The 21,342-nt window shown below is 40.8% G+C and overlaps 1 protein-coding gene across 3 annotated transcripts in view; it reads left to right on the top strand.

Annotated features, from left to right (window-relative positions):
• The first annotated feature begins 3,514 nt into the window (after window positions 1-3,514).
• DRD3 (dopamine receptor D3) overlaps window positions 3,515-21,342 on the top strand; it is a 39,931-nt gene continuing 22,103 nt past the window's right edge. For 2 of the 3 annotated variants that reach the window (XM_069472639.1, XM_069472637.1), the window contains exons 1-3: window positions 3,515-3,915; window positions 9,910-10,214; window positions 20,703-20,815. In XM_069472639.1, coding sequence (XP_069328740.1) covers window positions 9,945-10,214; window positions 20,703-20,815 — 383 coding nt within the window. In that variant the 5' untranslated portion in view covers window positions 3,515-3,915; window positions 9,910-9,944. Of the gene's footprint in view, window positions 3,916-6,221; window positions 6,466-9,909; window positions 10,215-20,702; window positions 20,816-21,342 lie in introns of all 3 variants that reach the window. The other variant, XM_069472638.1, reaches the window with a different exon arrangement.

Genomic DNA, 21,342 nt, shown 5'->3' with positions numbered 1-21,342 from the left:
CGCACTGTCTAGGGGATGGACACGTTTGAAGCTCTGACTGGGGGGGGGCGCCAAGGGCAATATATGTGACCTAAACTTTTGTACCCCCACAATATGCTGAAATAAGAATAATAAAAAAAAAAAAAAGAAGCCTCCTTGTTATTTGTTGCAATTCTCTGGTAGAAAGGAAGCAATATTGGAGCTCAGTACTAAAAAATAATAAATGAGTTGAGCTATTTTTCTTTCAAGAACTGTATTGCAGCAGCACAATGAATTCAAACATAAAACCTAAGGTTTGCTCAGAAGTTCTCATCTATTGCAAGACCTCATCAGAGAGGAATGGGGCCGAGGGTTGGGAAGAAACAACCGTACCGCCTGGTCCACTCATTCCATTTGCCAACTAAAGTTTGTACTCCTACAATTTGAGGTCTGGCTCTAGTGCAAAACACACTTGGGGGCTGCTCTTCAGAGCAGATCAGTATCCATGAAATTTAAAATCATCATGATAATCAGATCTTCCAGTTCACAGTAAGGAATACTAGTTAAAATGAGACTTGGAAACAAAAGATCCCTCTGTTCATATAGGGCTCTTCAGATTGGCTCCCCACACTAGTTCATTTGGTCTCCACACTGTGCTGGAGAGTGGGAGCTCTGTGGGGGTCTAAAGTGTGAGAAAGTCACGTGGTACTCAATGGTTGATGCTCGAGGCAAGGTTTTCTGTATCGTTCCCAGGAGCAGCATTTCAAAGACCAGAAGAGAATATTTCTACCAAAAAATTCACACAAATTTCCTTTCAAACAAAACTACTGAGCATTCCTATGTATCAGAAGCCCACTATCTCTCCACTCCTCCTCCACACCTCCCACTTCAGGTTCAAAAGATAAAGACTTTCCTGATGAAGCACCGTTGGCTGGTATGTGAGAATGTTCCAGTCATGCTATTGAGACGAGTTCCTGGAAGGAAGATGAGGAAAGTGATCTGCACTTTTCTTGATTTCTACCCAGGCATGTCTGTTCTGTAGGCGTCCTGGAGTTCTTCCCAGAAGGCAGATCTTGAAATCGTCAATGCCAATCATGAATAAGAGTTCCATTTACTTAAAAGAATAAAACCTGTTTGGTGTTGTGAATATGAATGAAAAGTGCCAGGTTAAAAGGAACAATTGCTGATCTTCACCTACGGTGGAGTCCTGAAGGGAAGGAGCAACTCATGTGCCCCTCTCCCCTTCTATTTTCTGCACCAATCCCTTCCCATTCACCAAGGGAGTCAGGATGTCTACCAGAGAGACAGCTGAGTTGAGACTGGGTTGCTGCCTAAATGTGTGAATTTGGGCATGTCAGTTAATTTTCCTGTCTGTTGCTCCTACACAGAATTAGAATAAGAGTCTTTATCCTTCTTTATCTTCCTTTGAACTTTGCCAAAGAAAGGCACTACAAAGATGCTGAAGAAAATCCTGCCAGCATTTGTAGTTGCCCTGTAAGGATATATACTATGTGTTCTTAACACAGAAACTCTAGAAATAGGGTCTTTCCTGCTACATTCATGCATTATCAGGGCAGTGTTATCATTAGGCATAATACCTTCAAATATTAAAAAAAATGTAGGATACTGAAAGTTAAAACTATGATGCTGAAAATGAGCAATTTGAGGCCCCCCAACTCCTTAGGATGCCTCTGGTTCATTCTGCTCACACCGCCCTGCAGTTACTCCCTCCCTGCTTTTATATTTCAGACAAGCCAAGCTTTAGCAGTGCATAGTCTCTTGGCCCCCTAATCTAAGGGAAGAAGAGCCAGGAGTTCACATTCAAGCTGGGAGTTCTAGTCTTAGGCATAGTCGATATAGTTATACCACATAACTAATTCATTTATGCCCAGTAAATCATAAGCAACCTCAGATATGATACCTAACCTCTCTAAGCCTCTGTATTAGCTCATCAGGGCTGCCATAACAAACTCCCACTGACTGGGTGGCTTAAACAAGAGAAATTTATTTTCGCATAGTTCTGGAGCCTAGAAATCCAAGATCAACAGGCTGGCAGGTTTGGTTTCTCCTGAGGCCCCTATCCTTGGCTTATAGACAGACGCCATCTTGCCATGTCCTCCTGTGGCCTTTCCTCTATGCGCAAATTTCTGGTGTCTCTTCCTCTTCTTATAAGGACACCAAGCATACTGGATTAGGGCATACCCTAAGGTCTCATTTTAACTTAGTCAACACATTAAAGGTCTTATCTCCAAATGTAGTCACATTCTAAGGTTAGGGCTTCAACATATGAATTTTGGAAAGGCATAGCATTGTCTGTAACAGTCTCTTTAAAAATAGGCATCATAAAATTGATATAAGATACAGACAAGAACATGATTTAGAAAATACATTCTAAATAAGTCACCATACAAATATTATATTATTAATACCCTCATTGTTGTCATTATAATTATTATTCTCTCTGACATATTGTCAATCTCCTGAGAAATCTAAATTTTCTAACTTTGGAAGAGTTATATCATAGTGGTTAAGAGAATTAAGATGTTTAGATCCAAATCCTGGCTCCACCACTTGTTAGCTGTGTGACCTTCAGAAATTGTTAACATCTCTAAACCTTAATTTCCCTATGTATAAATTAAGGATGGTCAAAATAGCACCTACCTTGTAGGGTTTTTGAAAGGATCTAAAAGGCAGTGCATTAAAATGACTGGCTAATAGTACATGCTCAATAAATTGTGGTTTTTGTTATTAACAGCAGTATTTGGACCTTGCCGCTGCGGCTGCCTCTTTCTCAGCCAGCAGAGGTCTCCATCACAATCAAATGAGGACTAGCTTCCCTACAACAGTCTGCACTGCAGCTGCCAAGCACATCCAGGCAGAGAAAATAGTGAAAGAATTACCACTCTGTCTAAAGGGAGGAGAAAAAATTTAAAACAAGAGAACAGGAAATAGGTAGCATTCCATGATAAAATGTTAGATGAACAGATGACCAGATATTGTCTATATTCTATTACTGACTTTCACTGATATTGCCCTTGGTTGCATCTCACTTTAGCCTGTTCTAAACCTGGATTTAAAAAAATATATATGTATATCACAGAGGAGCAGAAAGAATGAATTGGCAGATGTTTGTAAAGTTCTCTGAAAATAAGAAGTGCTGATAAATAGACATTTAACATTTTTCATAGTATTAAGCTTATTTCATCTTTATCACCAGTTATACTCTCTGCCTCAGTTTTGCTTCCACTGTAATATATTTCCTTTACCCTTTTTTTTCCCCGACAAGCTTACACCTCCAAGTTCAATTATTCTGTCAATTGTGTTTTAAATCATACTGATTTCCATTAACCACTTGTGGTATCAATTTGTTGATCTATTCCTTCTTCTGAACCAATCATCTTTATACCACTGAAAGCTGGAGAGGCAATTAAACTGAGGAAGGTGAGAGTTATTCAAGAAAAATTAAAGCATAAAGGTAAAGAACTGGAAAAGATGGGATCAAAAAGGGTACTGAGGAAAAAAATACACATGTACTAAAAAGCACAGTACCGGAGCAGATAGAAAGAAGCACAGAGAGAAAAGAGGAGAGCGAGGTAGACGGATCCTGCTTAAGCCTACTCCATCTCTCTTTCAGCACCAAGGACAGAACCTCTTAGCGGGTGACCCTAGCAACGTTCAGTTTAGGGTCCCTCCCAAATCCTCTAGAGAAAACGGATGCATTCAAAAGCAGCTATAAAACATGCACTAAGATCTAATAGGGAAGCTGGAAAAGGAGCACACAAGTAATTTCACCTTAGAGGAAAAAATGGGTGATTTTCTTTCTGTTCATGTACATAGTTTCTGTGTCCTGGGAAAGGCAAAGTTTGCTTTGCTTGGGTATGTCTGCTGTCAGTAAATGGCTGCAGGAGCTGAAGTGCTAAACTCCACAGTCTCCAGGAATCAGAAGAAATTTTCAGGGTAAGTAATTTTTCTTTTTGTTTCTAATTTAGAAGTTTATTTAATCAGCTTGGGGTTCTGTGGTTCTCTAAGAATATGCAGTAAAACTCTATACCCACTCTTATTTAAAAACCTAAAACCCTGAGGATACTGTTTTCATTTTTTTTCTAAGTGGTTGGACAGTAGAAATCTATTCTCTTCTTTTTTCTTTTCTTTTTCCCCAATACTGTATCCTCATGGGCTCTAGAAGCTCTATCAAGACAGAATTAAAAGATAGAAAACAAAAAGCTGGGATTTGTCTGGAAGTTGATTGTATTCCTCTTAAGGGTTTTACTTAATTGTAAGGGTCTGTTATTTTAAACTCCCCAATTCAGCACCCTGTTAATCCAGGGCTGAGGGTTTAGAGAGGCACTGTTTTCAATGGTCTATTTAAAGTCAGGCTATTTCCAAGTCAGAATCCAATTATTCCCAACGGAGATATGTTGTGCTGGAGATGGTGATTAGGAATGTTTTTTTTTTGATGGTATATGATTTTGAGAGGATTGTTGTTATTTAATTGTGGGACTTCCATTACTTACTGCAGCTTATTGGGTCAATGGAAATCATTGCAATTAGGCATTTGTTCTAGTTCATACGTTTAGTTTAGTTGAATACCATCAAAATGCACACACAAATAATAACGCAGCAATAGCAAAGTGGAATTTGGGTTCTAAACTCATTGTGAATCCCTATTTGCACTTTGTAAGTGAAGCCCTTTGCATACTGATACTGAAAGGTCAGCAAAATGTCTGTCCTTAGGTAAGAGTGAAGAACAGCTGCTTGACATGGAATTAGGATCTCTTATAGACAAGGAGAAGCAGGGACAATTGAAAAAGATTCTTATTCAAGCACGTGTTTATTTATAGTTGTATATTTTCAAGTCTGCGTGGTTAGCAGTGAGCAGGGTTATTGAGCAAGGAAAATACTGACAGTATCCAAACGAGTGCCTGATATTAAAGCATCTATACAGAAAGCTGCTTACAATGGAATATGCATTGAAGCAAATAGATTCCACTCAATAATAAATTCAGTTTCTAATTCACTGAAATTTGTGATCGATTAATATTTGCTTATTGACTGACTGATCTACTGAATTTCCATTTTATCACTGATTTAACAGTAAGTGTGTTCATTCTGTAGAGGTTGTGAGGGAAAGTGAGGGTGTTCTGCTTTGCTAGGCAGGTTTAATGAGGGAAATAATTATATTATCTTAGCTACTGGATCCCAGTAACCAGCTGTGGTTTTTTTCTGTAAATTTACCAACAATGTAAATGTGCCCAAATATATAAATATACTATGTATTTCAATGTACTTGTGAATCTTCATTAGGAAAATAAACTAGATAGCAATTTGCAGAAATAAAGTGCCATAGAAATGCTAAAGACTACCTCTAATAATAATGACAATGTAACTCCCACTGGTTCTATCAGCAGTGTGCACCTGCATTGACTTCACTGAGCTTAGTCAGATGATGTGCATAAGATACCCTGAACAAGCGAGATTTTAAAATTAGTACCCATTTCATGTTTGTCTGCCTTACCCCAAAAGTGGCACAGTTAAGAACATGAGCTCTGGAATCAGACAGATCTTGGGTTGAATCAACTCTGTCATTTACTGGTTTGTGACCTTAGCAAGATACTTAATGTCTCTGGGACTCACTCACTTTATCTGCAAAAATGGAGATGACAATGGCACCTATCTCCTTCATCAAATTGTTGTGAGATTTAAATATGATAATGTTACGTATTATCATATTTATATATGTGAGCTATAGTTATTAATTTTAACAAGCAATATAGCAAGTCTGAATTGAAGCCCAGATCAGAAAAGCTCTGGAGACTGGTCATCAGGATGTGACTGAGTGAAAACTTAGAGATGGCAATAGCCAGAGATCTCTGAGATCAGTGAAGATGTGGTCATAGAACCCCGTTACCAAGGTGTTTTGCTCTGGCTTGAAGAAAATCCATCTCAACTTGGGAATGACTCCTGATATCAACTTCCATCCCCAGATGGAATAAATTGTGAGATTTGGGGAGACCCAAGATCAAAGCGTGGCTCAAATCAGCCCCTTACACATTGTGTAATCTTGTCTCAATTTTTTAATCTATAAAAGGAAGATATCAATATTCACATTTAGGGTTGCTATAAATGTTAAAATGAGATAATACATGTAAAGTCCTAGTGCCTGACACATAGTAGCAGCCCAGAAGTAGTTGTCTTCAGAAGCAAGTTGAGGACTTAAGGTGGTTTTGTTGTGTTTGTTTTTTGCTTATCTCAATATCCTTAAGGAAGAGAATAAATAATTAAAACCCTGTAAATCCCGCAAATGTTTCAGGCAGTCTGTCATTCAGCACAGAGGGATTGAAGAGCAACAAAGCAGGATGTATGTTGTAGCTGAAGGGGACCTGACCACTCTCTGTTCCTCTGCTTTTTAAAATGGATTATGCACTTACTCTAAGAGATGCCACAACAAACTTTAAAGACCAAGATAAATCAATACTTTGTAAGAAATTTAAAGGCTCATTAAAATGTGTAAGTCGTGTTATATGTAATGAATCTTAAAAGAATGAATCCAGCAGTAATCCTCTAGTCTTTGCCTTCTCTATTTTCTCACCTCCCATCTACTTTTAACTCCCAACACTCTTTGTTGGGGTCACCAGTAATGTCCTAACTCCCAAGTTTATTAGACACTCTGCAGCGGTAGCTTATTTAACCCCTTCACCTATTCCTACTTTCCTGTTAACAATAAAAGCTACCACGTGTCAGGTGCTATTTCCCAGACATTATACTAGAGCAGTGATTCTTAAAGGGGAAGACAATTTTGCTCCTCCCCCCAAGGGACATTTGACAATGTCTAGAAGCATTTTTGGTTGTCACATCTTGGGAGGAGGAGTATTCTACTGGAATCTAGTAGGTAGATGTCAGGGATGCTGCTAAACCATCTACAATGCACAGGATAACACACACAACAAAGAATTATCTAGCCCAACTTGTCAATAGTGCCAAAGCTTTACATACATAATTTCATTTAATCTTCACAATATTCCTGTGGAGTACTTATGATTATTATCACCATTTTGCTGATGAGGAAACCAGCCTATCATTATGAACTACTTAGAGAGTGATTATTGAGTTAATGAATTCTCTAGACTCTTTGCTTCATCCTACCTGAGACCATTTTACTATCTGGTAGCGTATCTCTCAGAGAGAAAAAGAAAGAAGAAAGCCCAGCACAGTTTTGTGTTATATAAGCAACACTGGTTTAAAAAAAATCTAAGAAGGGTGGAAGCTGAAACAATTAGCTGAGAGGCAGGGAGTATTCTAGCATCTCACTTATCTCTGCTTTCATCTCTCACATCCACAACACATTAGAAACTGCCTGGGCAACTTCAGCTTACCCCACCTGCTGCGATAAAGAATATAAGACCTGAGACAGTACAATGTGAAAAAAAAATCAGGAACCCATGCAACTGTGATTCCAACATCAGGCTCAGAATTGATTTTCAGAATTGAGGGTTTCCCTTCATATAATTAGCCATCGACACTAAGCTGTACTATTTTTAAGTAGCTGTCAAACCTCCTGGCAGAGTAAAAAGTCCAGCAAGATGGTAACAAACATCATAAGGTTTTATGCTTCCCTCTTACTCGACAGGTGAGATGAGGCTAAGATATCATTAGACAACTGCAGACCCCAGGAAAGAGGGATTCTGGCTACTGCCTTCCAAGGTGGCCCAGTTGTGAAAGGGAAGTCATCTTAGCCTGAGACTGCCTTAAAAGTGGAAATATCTTTGAACAATCAGAAAGCATTGTATTTTTCCAAAAAGCTCTTGGCAATGGCAGTACTATCTCCAGGGTAGCAGCTGCCCTTCTCCAAATAATGAGAAAATTATAATTATTATCAAGAATTATTATCATGTTTTAAAATATATTGAGTGCAAACAGTGTGCCAAGATAAAGAACAATTTTTCAAGCAATTCTCTGAATGTATTCCAAGTTGGTCACCCCTTTCCAATCATTTGTTCATTTTAACACTTTCATGTTCCAAGCTAAAATGTTTCAAAATGAGGTACAAAATGACAGCCATGATTAGGCCAATCTCCTAATCAAAGGAGAGCTACAGATACCAGAACTGAGAACAAATCCTGGCCACCAGGCCAGCCTCTACATTTGCCAGGACCTGGAGCAAGAGTTTCCATGGAGGCCTATGTATACCATGTTTAAATAATTTAAAGTCATAATCAACAAAGCATTGAATAAAATGTTTAATCTTCCTGCCTTGACAAATATACCTTTGAAACAACCTGGAAGGCCAGGTTTGAATTTAGGATTCCTGGGTCCTTAGGAGTTCTATACAAAATGTGACAATGCAGGAGAAGCTGGATCCCCCCAAACCCCCACTATTCCACCCCAGGGATCCTGTCTTCTTCTCTCCCCACCTCAGGCTACACAGAAGCTATTCATCAAGCTCCAACAAAAAGCCACCACTTGGTCCCAGGGACCCCACACATACATTGCACAGTCTTTCCTTGGGGTGACAGATTCAGAATGAGGCCCATCATGCCCCAGAAACAGGCTCCGAGCAGTTTGGATGGAGAATTCTGTGATCCTGGCACTGGGAGTGTGGTCCAGGTGGGAGTGTAGACTCTTAGTGGATCTGCTCCTTGGGGCTGTAGGAGGGTATAACCTCATCCTGTGGGGAGGGTATAACCAGAAAAGGGTGTCTCAGTCTGTCTGGGCTGCTGTAACAAAATACCATAACTAGGCGGCTTATAAACAACAGAAATTTACTTCTCACAGTTCTGGAGGCTGGGAACTCCAAGATAAAGGCACCAGCAAATTGTGTCTGGTAAGGACCTACCTTCTGGTTCAGGGACAGCTGTCTTCTCACTGTGTTCTCCTGTGGTAGAAGGGGTTAGCCAGCTCTCTGGGGTCTCTCTTGTAAGAACACTAATCCCTTTTGGGAGGGCTCTGTCCTCATGACCTAATCACCTCCCAATGACCCTGCCCTCCTGATACCATCCTGTTAGGAGTTAGGACTTCAACATATGAATTTGGAGGGGGCACAATCAGTCAGACAACAGCAGAGGACCAGAGTGCAGCCCTTTTACAGCACATAGCTGGGGGCAGGAGTCATTTTGCTTGGGTTTCAGGGCCACACTGTAAACCACGGGCCTTATATCTTCCCCTATCCTCCAGAACTGTGAGAGAATACATTTCCATTCTTTAGAAATTACCCAGGCTCAAGTATTCTGTTGTAGCAGCACAAATGGATAGATGGGTTTCATTATTCCCCCCATTTTACACAGGAGGAAACTGGAGCTCAGAGAGGTAGAGTAATGTGCACAAGGTCCTGCAATGGCTTCTCATCTCACCCAGAGTCCAAGCACGGCTCGGCTCGTTCAATGGCCTGCACAACCTCTCCACCTCATGCCGTTCTACTCCACCCCTGCCTCACTTGGCTCCACCCACACTGGCCTCCCTATCATCACTTCTGTATGCTAGCCCTTCCTGCTGGCACCTACTGTTCTGCTGCTTGGACCACTCTCCCACCAGATGTCAGCATATCTGCTTCCTTACCTTCTCCAGGTTTTGACTCAACGGCTAATTTCCCCATGGGGGCTTCCTGGTTACATGAGTTAAAATTGCACTGACACCCACTTACATACACACAATCCTCACCTACTACTCCCCCACATTTATTTTTCTCCAAAATACATATCATCATTGAGCATACCACATCTTTTATTGACCTTGTTTATTATCTGTCTTCTCCTCCAGAATGGAAGCTTCGTGAGGGGAGGAATTATTATCTGTTTTGTTCATTGCTGTATCTCCAGCTCTTACAACAGTGTCTGTTATATAGGAAATACTAAATAAACATTTGTTGACTCAATAAATCAAAAAAAAAAAATGTATCCAAGCAACCAAGATCCAAAGAGTCTGATTTTACCAATATTGTTTTCTGTTTCCTCCCAGGAAACCACTTGGGGTCACGCTCCTTTCTCTGAGCTATGGCGCCTCTGAGCCAGCTGAGTGGCCACCTGAACTACACCTGTGGGACAGAGAACTTCACAGGTGCCAACCGGTCCCACCCACATGCCTACTACGCCCTCTCCTACTGCGCGCTCATCCTGGCCATCGTCTTTGGCAACGGCCTGGTGTGCGTGGCTGTGCTGAGGGAGCGGGCCCTGCAGACCACCACCAACTACCTGGTGGTGAGCCTGGCCGTGGCAGACTTGCTGGTGGCCACCTTGGTAATGCCCTGGGTGGTATACCTGGAGGTGAGTGGGCTCTAGGCACATGCCGCCCATATGACCATGCTTGTCTTTGTCTTCCCTGAGCTCCTGACCTTTGGAGCTCAAAGTACTTCTCCAGTGGTCCAGTAGCTGAGGAAGGAAAGGGAGTTCCTGTCATTCTCTTTGAATGAGGGAACTGAAGCTCCAGAGGGCAGCCACCATCTGGTCCTCTAACCACATCAGAACCGGGGAGCCAGGAATGATTCTGTTCCCAGGTCTCTAGTATCCTGGGAACTGGACTTGAGAGACAGGATGCTTCCAAAAAAGGCCTCAAGTTTATTCCTTATGCCAGTCCCATCTCAATGACATGGTGGGTTTGGGTAGGCAGCCCAGAGGGCGTCATCATTAGTGTTCAACGTATATGGAGTGAGAGTGTGCAGGAGGGATGTGAGACCAGGAGGAAAAAAGAAATTATATTAAAAACAAAAAACACTTTTTAGTGAATGAGAGGGAGAGGTAGAAAGAATGGTCTGCAAATAGAACAGACGTCTTGTGGTGGTTCAGTTGCCCTCCATCTTGGCTTTTCCCTCCTGGGCGCCAGCTCTCCATAGACTCTGCTACTGAAGGAACAAACTAAACCTTCCAATTTATATTTTCCATGCCTCCATTAATAGTACAGAGCCTTTGCCAGTCAGATAGTGAAAAAGACCCTTGAGAATTCTTCTGGGGAGAAACTTTCTTAAATTTGAAAGTATTTTCATTTGCAAGTGCAAAACAGGGTCAGGGGGTGATCACAACAAAACATCCATTTGCTAACAATGAAATCAGGATGCCTACATCTGTTCAAGAAACACATATTCTTCCCAAGAAAACATGCAATTACTGAAGAGATTTTTTTTAAAAAACATCTTAATATACTATTAATATTTCTCCTCTGCACTGTGTGTCATTCTAAAGAGGTATCCAACGAAGGATCAAAATGATGCCATGATTAAGAGAAATTAAGATTCATCAAATTAATATCTCAGTTAATATTAATAGTGAAGGTGACAGTTAATTAAGTATGACATATCACGAGAGAGCAAAAACCTTGAACATAGACTGCCTATGCTAGTATCCATATCAAAGAATGACTGAGAACTAAAATTAGACTTATGATCTCAAAGGAGAAAGATAAAGAAAGAAAGAAAATAGAGAAAGAAAAGGAAAAGAGGAAGAACAACTAGGCTGATTTGGATAGATCTAAATGTTAAAGGGAATACTTACTTGAGAAAGAAAATATGTGTTTATTCTTCCCAGGATAATCCTCATGGTAAAGGGTTTTGCAATTACCTTAACTTTTTTGTCAACCCAATTAGGCTAAATAATCTTGAAGTCAGAGGTTATGTCTTTGTTTGTCATTTCCTGTAGTCTAAACACATTACCTGGCACATAACATGTGCTAAATAAATATTTGATGTATGAATGATGAAATGAATCTGCTCTGTAATGTATGCACTAGATGGGCAATTCCTGCATCTATATCTACTACTACAGGCAGACTTTTTGTGGGGAGGAAAGGGTGAAGCATTTATTATTTTATATCCAATAATAATGAGACCGAAAAGAAATTAGAAGCCTGTGATATTCCTGTTCAGGAGTGAGGCACTTTAGGTGCCACAAACCAGTATGTCTTGATCAATGATTCATAGCACCACCACCATCCCCCTAAAACATTTCTGTCCATCTCTATGCATTACGAAGTTTCTTAAGTCCCCCAGAAGGAGGAATGTCAGAAATGCAGGCAGTGGACCTTAATTTTAATGAGCATTTTCATTCCCTCTAAATTAAAATCAGTCTTTTGGTTTCTGGAACAAAGCCACTCAGGGATACTCTTTGGCTATCCATTTATGGTTACTTCCAGGTCTCTGGTTGAACCACATTGGAAAACCTCCATACATACTGGTTTAGAAGGTGGATGTTGTGACTTTTCCACCCTAGAAACCCATGGCATCCCCTTCTAGCCACAGATGCCCCTATTACACTGCTGACCATAGAAGAGCAGCTGAGACTACAGAGAGCCACCAGAAATCTTGCCAAAGGCCTTAATGGAATCTCTGTAGTAAGTAATATCTATGGGTTTTCTCCCATGAGAAGAGCTTTGGTGGAGCTCTTGATTTCCCCACATAAAAACCACTATGCCCTCTGTTCCACAGGTCAGTTGATATAGGTGTTCAGTAACCAAGAGCATGGTCCAAAGAAATCTGCATTCACACAAAGAGATTTGGGGGAGTAAAGACATTTCTTCACTGGGAAATGGTCTTTGAGGCCTCTCTTTGTGTCTTACTAACTTGCTTCAAGGCCCAGTCAATGCAACTTAATATTTCTGCATCCCTTTCCCCAGCAGTAAACTAAGGGTCTATCTCAATAGGGTAGAGGTTATGACTTAAAGCAGCCATCACTAACAGTTAAGATATTAGAAGTTTCTAATTTAGAGGACCAGGTCTCCCTATCCCACACTAGTCTATACTTTTCTTAGTCTTAAATTTTTTCCAGTCTTTTCTTACAGGCAGATGAGGTAACTTAATGAGAGGAAAGAATAGTTTGAGCTTTTAAAATATGGACTATGAATATACAACTCCATGTGTCTCAGGAAGAGCAAAGTGTTGCTCTTACTAACTTGTCCTAACAATGGTGCAGTTTGAGTGATGCTCTAGTAATCACATGCTTATACCTGAGAGCCTCCTTTGGGAAAGGAAAGGGTGCACTGTTGATCATACGGACTGCTGTAGGCTTGAGGGCCCCCAGGAAGATAAGACACACATAAGAAGAACACTATTTTGGGGGCCAAAAGAGTCACCAAATTCATAGCCTCACATGCTTTGATTTGAATACATCCATCTTTCTTGAAGGAAGATTGGCTCATTTTGCCAGGCACCAGTATGTATGAGTTAGGAATGTTTTGGATATAAACATTAGAAATGTTGACTAGTTGTGGCTTAGCCAAATTTTATATTTCTCACATAACCAGAATTCTGGAGGAAGGGGATTGTTGGTGTTGGTTCAACCACCCCATGGTGTCAACTCAGACCTGACTTTCCCATCCTTCCTCTTCACCATCCTAGGCAAGCTGGCCTACTTCTTCATGCTACTCACACATGGCTGCCATCACCCCTACCATCAAGACAGTATTCAAAATTGAATGGATGGGGACTTCAGAAAGAGAGAGAGAAAGCCCTTTCCCTGGAGTAGCTTAAGCATCTTTCTAAGGAACTTCATTTAAGTCTAGTTGGCCAGAACTTAATCATCAGGCCACCTTTAGCTGTAAAAGATGTAAGGAAGAAGGAAGGAAGGGAGGGAGGGAGGGAAGGAAGAAAGAAAGAAATAAAATGTGTGTTTTATTTAAACAATATGTGAAGGTAGGAAATTGCTGTGAGGTAGTCAATACAATGTCACATAACATTGCCTCTGTTGGAATTCACTGGGATGGACGTCATTTCAACACAGCATCATGCTATGAGAATTACTCAGAACTGGGAGTCAGAAGACATGGAATTAAGTGAATAAAATGGAAGTGACAACAACACTTTCCATGTTGGGCTGATGTTAGGCTCAACTGTCATCAGCTGAGAGAGTACTTTGATAACTAAAAAGTGTGATCTATAAATGTCTCCTTAAGTCACTTTTAATTGTAAGTTAAAGAACACCTAACTCCAACTGACTTAAATAATAAACAGAATGCATTGGCACTCACACCAGGAACTTTAAAAGTTCTGTGTTAGGGTGGGCTTCAGGCACAGTTCGATCTGTGAGGCTCCAGCTCCATTTCTCTATAATTCTGTCAAGCTCTGCTTTCTTTAATATATAGTTGGCTGTCATTGGTATCATTCTCATCATTAGGGCACACGGGAGCCTGCACTTGGAGACTCACAGGGGCCAGTCACTGACTCATTTCAGTATTCTCTGTCCTCAAGCCTAGCAAAGAAGTTCAGGACAAAAACCATGCAGGTGACGCCACAGAAGGTTATATTTCATAGGGCTCCTGGCTTGACTGTCTCTTTAATTCAGTTTGCAGTATTTTCTCAAAAACTCTTTTCTGTGCCACACCAAATAGTTCTATCTCAGATTCCCTCTCAAGTTTTTAATTTCCTGCTTTGCAGGCTGCACGCTGGAGCTTCCTCTCCAAGCACATTTTGTCCCACTCGGTTAAGCACCATTTGTGAAGTCTAATGCACTTGTATCAGGACAGAAAGTCAGTGCGAGCAGCCAGAGGGTCATTTGGAATACTAAATTCAGAGTACCTGGGTCCCAGTACGGACAGGAGAAAAGATTCGAGAGTTAAGAAATGCAGACAAGCAAAATAGGACAGGTGGGTTCAGGCAGGGAAATGCACCACAGGAAAAGCAATCACGGTTGGACAGTGATGAAAGGAAAGAACAGTAATATTCTGGGGAAGGAAGAATCCTTGGGCTTTGTAATGATACTGATTATTAAAAAGAAAGAAGCTTTTTTTTAAAGGAGAGTTTTTACTATAGCTCAAGAAAACCCCAGATGATAGCAATTTAAGACCTCTTTACTGTAAAATAAAAACGAGAGAGTCTCACAATCTCTTCACCAAACTCTGGATTTTGATAAAAGTCATAGGCTGTTAAAGCTGGGAGGGCTTGGAAATGATTTTTTCTGTCATTTCTAAAGTGTGCTCCAACCACAAGAAATTCCTGGCTGTATCCTAATGATGGGATTTTTCTGGGTGGGGACCGTGAAGTCTGCCTTTTGGATGAGTTCCTTCGGGATTCGTATGCACCCAAACTCTGAGCAGTTCTGAGCTAAACCTTCATCAGAGGGTGTGTTACTGCATTGTGTGCTGCTATAACAGAATACCCTGGACTGAGTAATTTACAAAGAACAGATTTATTTCTTACAGTTCTGGAGACTACGAAGTCCAAGATCCAGGGCCTGCATTTGGCCAGGACCAGGCGCATCATCTCATGGTGGAAGACAAAAGGGCGAAAGACAGGCAGAGGGGCTCAAACTTGTCTTTGCATAAGGAACTCACTCCCATAATGGCATTAATCCATTTGTGAGGGCAGAGCCCTCATGGCCTAATCACTTCTCATTAGGCCCCACCTCTCAACACTGTTGCATTGGAGCTTGAGTTTCCAACACATGCTTTTTGGATGAGACATTCAAACCATAGCATGGAGGGAGAGAAAGACTGCTTGTTAAAAATACAGACTGTTGGGTCTGCCTCAGATCTACCAAACCAGAATTTCCGGGGTGGCCTAGAAGTCTACAGTAATTGTAATCATCCCCCAGCCCCACTCCCACTCCAGGTGACTTGTGCAGCCAGCTAGCCATCTGCCACGATGACATTTGGGAACCACTAATCTGCAAAACCCCCATTTCACAGATGAGAAAATTGAGATTCAGAGAAGTGAAAAATCCTAATTTATTATCCTATATCGCCCTATGGCACACCCTCCTCACCCAAAAAAAAGATCCCAAATGTGGCAAACAAAAATGGACTGAAGAGGCCAATGTAGGGAAGTTATTCCATCTTTCCCCCTTGGGTATTTCACCAAAACAACTAAAAGTTCATCTCTTTAGAGCAGTTCTTAACCTGGGGAGTCCATCAACTTGGATGTAAATAAAATTACTTCCTTATTTTCACTAAGGTAAAATTTAGTATTTCTTTCAATCACGAATGTAGGCATCAATCCACAGCAGAAAAAATCTTTAGTGTCACCTGTAGAACTCACAGAGATTTATATTTTCAGATCACTTTATGGCTGTTGTAGACATCTTGAAACATCACTTACATTCAGCATTACTTTGAAAATTAAAGGAATTTTGGACTTGCTGCTAGATCTTGTTATTTGATGAATTACTAAAGTACCACATATATTTAAAATACTTTGGTAACTATATTTCAATAAAATTGCTGTCCTTTATGATCCATCATATTTATTTCATGCATTTAAAAACATTCTTCTAAGAAAGGGACCATGAGGCCAAAGAAATCCAGGACATAAATAATGCTTAAGGGACACGGCATTATAGGCTCACACCTATAATCCTAGCACTTTGGGAGGCTGAGGCAGGAGGATGGCTTGAGCCCAAGACTTCAAGGCTGCAGTGAGCTACGGTGAGGCCACTGCACTCCAGCCAGGGTGACAGAGTGAGACCCTGTTTCAAAAAAAATAAATAAACAAATTTTTTAAAGGAGTGCTTAAGGAGCCCTGCTTTAGGGACAACTGTTTCTGAAGATAATGTCCTGCCCACCTCACCTCCCAGACCAGTGTTTCCCAAACCCAGGCAAAAAGAATCATTTGAGGGACTTATTATCCTGAGCAAGGCCTGAGAATCATTTTGTTTAACAAGAGCCTCCGGTGATTTGGGAAATGCTGCCTTATAATCAGCAAATTTGGGAAATGCTGCCCTAGGCTGTGTCTGTTGAGAATCAATAGCCAACTTCAGTACCTGAAGACATGGCTTGCTTACTCTCCCCTTCTGTATTGCCAAAGGGAGTTAGTTATATTCATTAGCAAGTGAGAGTAACACCACCTGGCTGCTGTATAATTCTGAAGTGAGTTATTCATTAGAATATAGGAGAAAGAATCATGTCTCTAAAAAGCCTTAAATCAATCAGAATTTTTTTAAACTTTTTTCTGCCTTAATTTCAAAAAATCAGTTTGCCTTTCATGATATCCTAACACTTGGTACCTATCTCAATGTTAGCACTTATCACGTTACATCATAACTATTTTTTTAGTATCTGTTTCCTAAGCTTTCAATTCACCCACACCATTCGCACATTACTCCCCCTAACAGGAACATACTATATTCTGAGGCCCTCAGGACAAAAACAGGTTTAATTCATTTCAATACACCCACCCATGCAAAGTACCAGGCACATAATGAGCCCTCAATAAATAGTGGATATATGGGTAGATGGATGGACAAATGCCAACTCTTCTCCCTCCTGTGACATTAGAATGCAGTTCAATTCTGCACTTCTCACAAGTGGCATTCCAAGGTGCTGACCTTTGAGAGGTAGAATAGAGTAATGGTTAATATGAATGGTGTTGAAATTCCAGCTCCTTTTACAAGGCTATGTGTCCTTAGGCAAATTACTCAACCTCTCCAGGTCTCCATTTCTTTATCTATAAATTAGAAATCATATTTACCTCCTTGGGTTACCATGAGATAATCTGTGAGAGTTACTAGCATGTTCTTGGCACTTTGATGCTCTTTATTGATCCCTTACTATTATTTACTTGGTGTGGAGGACTCCAGTAAAGAAATATTTTTTTTCCCATACAAGTCCCACCACTTAGAGACTCATTTTAATGAGTAAGTACCAGGGAAGGCTAAGTGATGGCACCTCAGTGGGAATTACTTTAGTCAGCTAATCAGATTGTTTTCTTCTTGACACTTAGCTGAGATCAAAGAGAGAATGGAAATTTTGATGGCAGAATCTGGAGACAGGAAAAGAGGACAGCCAGAACACGGTGGCACTCCAAGGGGGCCTGGAAGCAAGGGGACAGCTTGAGGGCTTTGGTCTTTAGGAGCTAAGCAAGAGGGATATTAAAGAAACCTACCATGTGTATACTTTCACCTACCCCCAAAGGCAGTAGCCACCACTGTCTTTTGAACTGTTTTTTGTCACTCTGGGCTAGAAGCAATCAGGAGGACATCTCATTCCCTAGAAAGGAGTTGATACAGTCTCTCACACAAAACCCCTTGTGGGGCACCTGGATTTCTCCTTTCCCCTGTCTACTCACTTCCATCCATTTTCCAACAACCACCCCTCCTTGGTTGCCACTTCCCTACAACGAGGTGCAGAACAACCTACATTCCAGTGCCCTGTCTGCCTCTACTAGCCCTGTGCCCTTTGACAAGGTGCTTAATCGCTCCAAGCTTTAGGTTTCTACTCTGCAATGAAGACAGTAATAGCTCTCTGCCATCGGATTATAATCGGAATAGAGGCCATGCATGTAAAGTGCTTTGCAGAACACCAGGCATTTAGTAAGCATTCAATAAATGTTAGCTATTATTGAGAAAGATTATGTCAGAGACCACTCATTCTGTCCAGAATATATTTTCAGGTTAGGCCCTGCTCTAGGAGCTGCGGATGCAGCAGCAAACAAGTAAATGTCCCTGCTCCTATAGGTGTTGGTTAAGTAACAGTCATTTAATCTCCTAACAAGTAAGTATATAATTTGTCCTCAAAAAGCTCTAAGAGCACACACAGTCAAATAAAATTCAGTTTTCAAAATCTGAAGTTTCAGAATTATGGAAATTTCTGGAATGGGTCATGTGGGTTAGTGCCGCATATAAATTCTTAATAAATGTTAGTTTGTCTTAACAATATTAGGATCTCATGATGATCTCTATTAATATTTTATTTTAAAATGCTTTGCTTCTCCAGTTATTTTAAGTTGTTCAAGGATAGGCTCTGTAGTACGTTTTTTAAAACCTCTTAACACCTATAACATACCTTCCTTCTATGAGCTAAGTATTAGGAGATTCACAAGTACTTGCTTTATGAATGTAGGAATGAATGAATGAACACCCAGCAAGCACTGAAGTTTGCTGTTGTCCTAACTACTCTCTCTCACCTACACTAGCCCCCAACACACATACACAAACAGCTACTCATAATTACGCAAAAAAGGAGTTTTCTCTAATTTTAAACATAAATTTCATAGTACACACAATGTTGAAATAAAATTTAGTATGCAAAAGTCAGCTTTTTTAAGAAGCTTTTACAGCGTGCAACTGTCCTATGAAATAAGCAAAACTATGTTTTATTCTCCTGGCTGCCTTAAATCATTGTGTTATTATGACTTTTAGATCAGAATTCTTACATCTCCCTTTTGAAAAGTTTTTCATGCTCAGAGTTCCTATATATTCATATTAGGCCTTTATTTATATAGAGCCAAGTGTTCAAAGTAAAAGAAAGAAAATAAATCTACAACCAAATAAACAAAAATGATGGCTTTATCACTGGTTTTAACTTTCCATTGTTGCTTTTAAACAACAACAACAACAAAACAATTTTGGTCAGGGTTTCTCAAAATAGAGTCTGGAGATGACTAAACACAGGATAAAAGGAGATGTAGGCAAAGACATAAATCCAAGAAGAAGTTATTAGGAAAGAGAAAGGACAGACAGCCTCTTAGAACCCTGATTTATTGGGAAAACAGGAATGAACAGTAAAGTAACCTGGTCGTAGAAGAAAAATTCTTGGATGAGAAAGCTCAGAGGAATAGCACCATTTTTATAGACAATCATTTGGTCACTATCTGTGATAAGCTACTTCAGTGGCTACTGTACCTATTTTTTCACTCTTTCTTCCCCTTAAATAGACATTGGCCCTGCTTAGGAGGAACATCATGAACACTCAGCTACAGCCAGGGGCACAAAGCTCAGGTTTCTCCTTGAGAACCAGGGTCCCCAAGAATGGCAGCCCCTAGGACAGGAAGCTGGCAAAAGCACAAAAGCCTTGAGGCCCATGAGTGGCCATTTGCAGGCATTCTGTAAGTGACAGTCTCCCTGACACATCTTCTTGGTTCAATTAGATTATATGAAAGTTTTAAAAATAAAATAGAAATATACTAGAATATAGATTACCTAAATTCTGAACTTTTTATAAGCATTACTCAGAGGAGGTTATAGAGATTATGTACATGTGTAGATGCATGAGGTTGAAACCATCCTCACTAATTCTGTGAGTGGTAGAGAGAATCTTTGCTCCTTTCCAATCCCCTGGACTCAGCTTTTTCCCCTCCTCTTGGTGACTGGGACATTAGTGGTGGAGTGGGGGTTGTTTAAGGCAGTCATTTTGGCACAGACTTATTTTTTATAGGTTCTTATAGATATTGTTTCAGAATGTTTGCAAGCTTTAAAACCTGAAGCTGGATAGACTTTTACTTTGGAGGTACATTTTGCAAAAAATGTGTTCTATTTCCTCAGTACATGGCGAGCTCTCTACTGGGTGGAGGGCTTCAGAGAGGCAGTTTTGTCACAATACACACATCAGGCAGTCACCCAAGTTCTTTTGCTGCCAGCTGTGCATCTCTGAGCACAACACTTAACCATAAGGAGCATCGTTGCCTCCCGAGTCGGAACTAGATCAGCAATTCTCAAACTGTGGTGTTTCTGGGGGTGTTTGAAAATGAAGATTCATGGGCCACAGATCCAGAGACTCTCAGTAAGTCTAAGAAGGATTCAGAAATCTACATTTTCAACGAACACCCCCCTGTAGACCACAATTCCACAACTTGAGAAACACTGGACTAACTGATTTGGAAGATCCCTTCCAGCACTAACATTCTGTGAATTGGTCCTTTCTTTAGCAACCAATCTTGGACAGCCTGGCACTCCCTCGATGTCTGTCCACCCTGTGGTAATGATGGTACCAACCACAGGGAGTAGACAGGGATCAACATCCATACTGGGTGACACAGAGAAGACAAGAGAGTTGATTAGACAAGAGGTGATTGTTCTTTCTCTGGGGGAAACACTAACATCCTTGTCTCTGATGCCCAGGTGACAGGTGGAGTCTGGAATTTCAGCCGCATTTGCTGTGATGTTTTTGTCACCCTGGATGTCATGATGTGTACGGCCAGCATCCTGAACCTCTGTGCCATCAGCATAGACAGGTAGAGCTGGGAGTCCCTTTCCAGGATTGGGAGAGAAGCGGCCCCAAAGTTGGGTGGGGGAGGCATAAACTTCGTATTTGAGGGCACTGGGGTCACTTCCAAGTAGAACTTGACACTGTAACATTTTCTTTCCTCTCTTTTTCTTTTAAATTATGGTATACAGGTAAGAAGACACCCCCATGACGGGAGAGAAATAGTTATCTTTTAAGCTTTTTTTGGTCTTTCTTCTCCTCCAGCCCCTGGAGAGGATTCTGGTTTTGCTTTTCCTCCATCCTTTGGGGCTTTTGTGATTCCTAATAGGAAAGAAAGGGGGAGAAAGACAAGAGGGGAGCTGACTTGAGTTGGTAGGAAATTCTTTTGTTTTCTTTGTTTTTGTTGAAGCAAGGGAGGAAGGGAGGGTGGGAGAGGGAGAGAGGAAAAGAGAGAGAGAGAGAGAGAGAGGTAAGTAGGAGTGCATTTTGGGGGAAGGAGAGAGGACAAAAGTGGGGGAGAAAGGCAATATTAGAAAACATGGCTGTGATCTATAT

The sequence above is a fragment of the Eulemur rufifrons genome, chromosome 7, assembly GCF_041146395.1.
Source record: "Eulemur rufifrons isolate Redbay chromosome 7, OSU_ERuf_1, whole genome shotgun sequence".
NCBI lineage: Eukaryota > Metazoa > Chordata > Mammalia > Primates > Lemuridae > Eulemur > Eulemur rufifrons.
The sequence above is the reverse complement of the archived record's forward strand: the minus strand, read 5'-3'. Positions and strand labels throughout refer to the sequence as shown.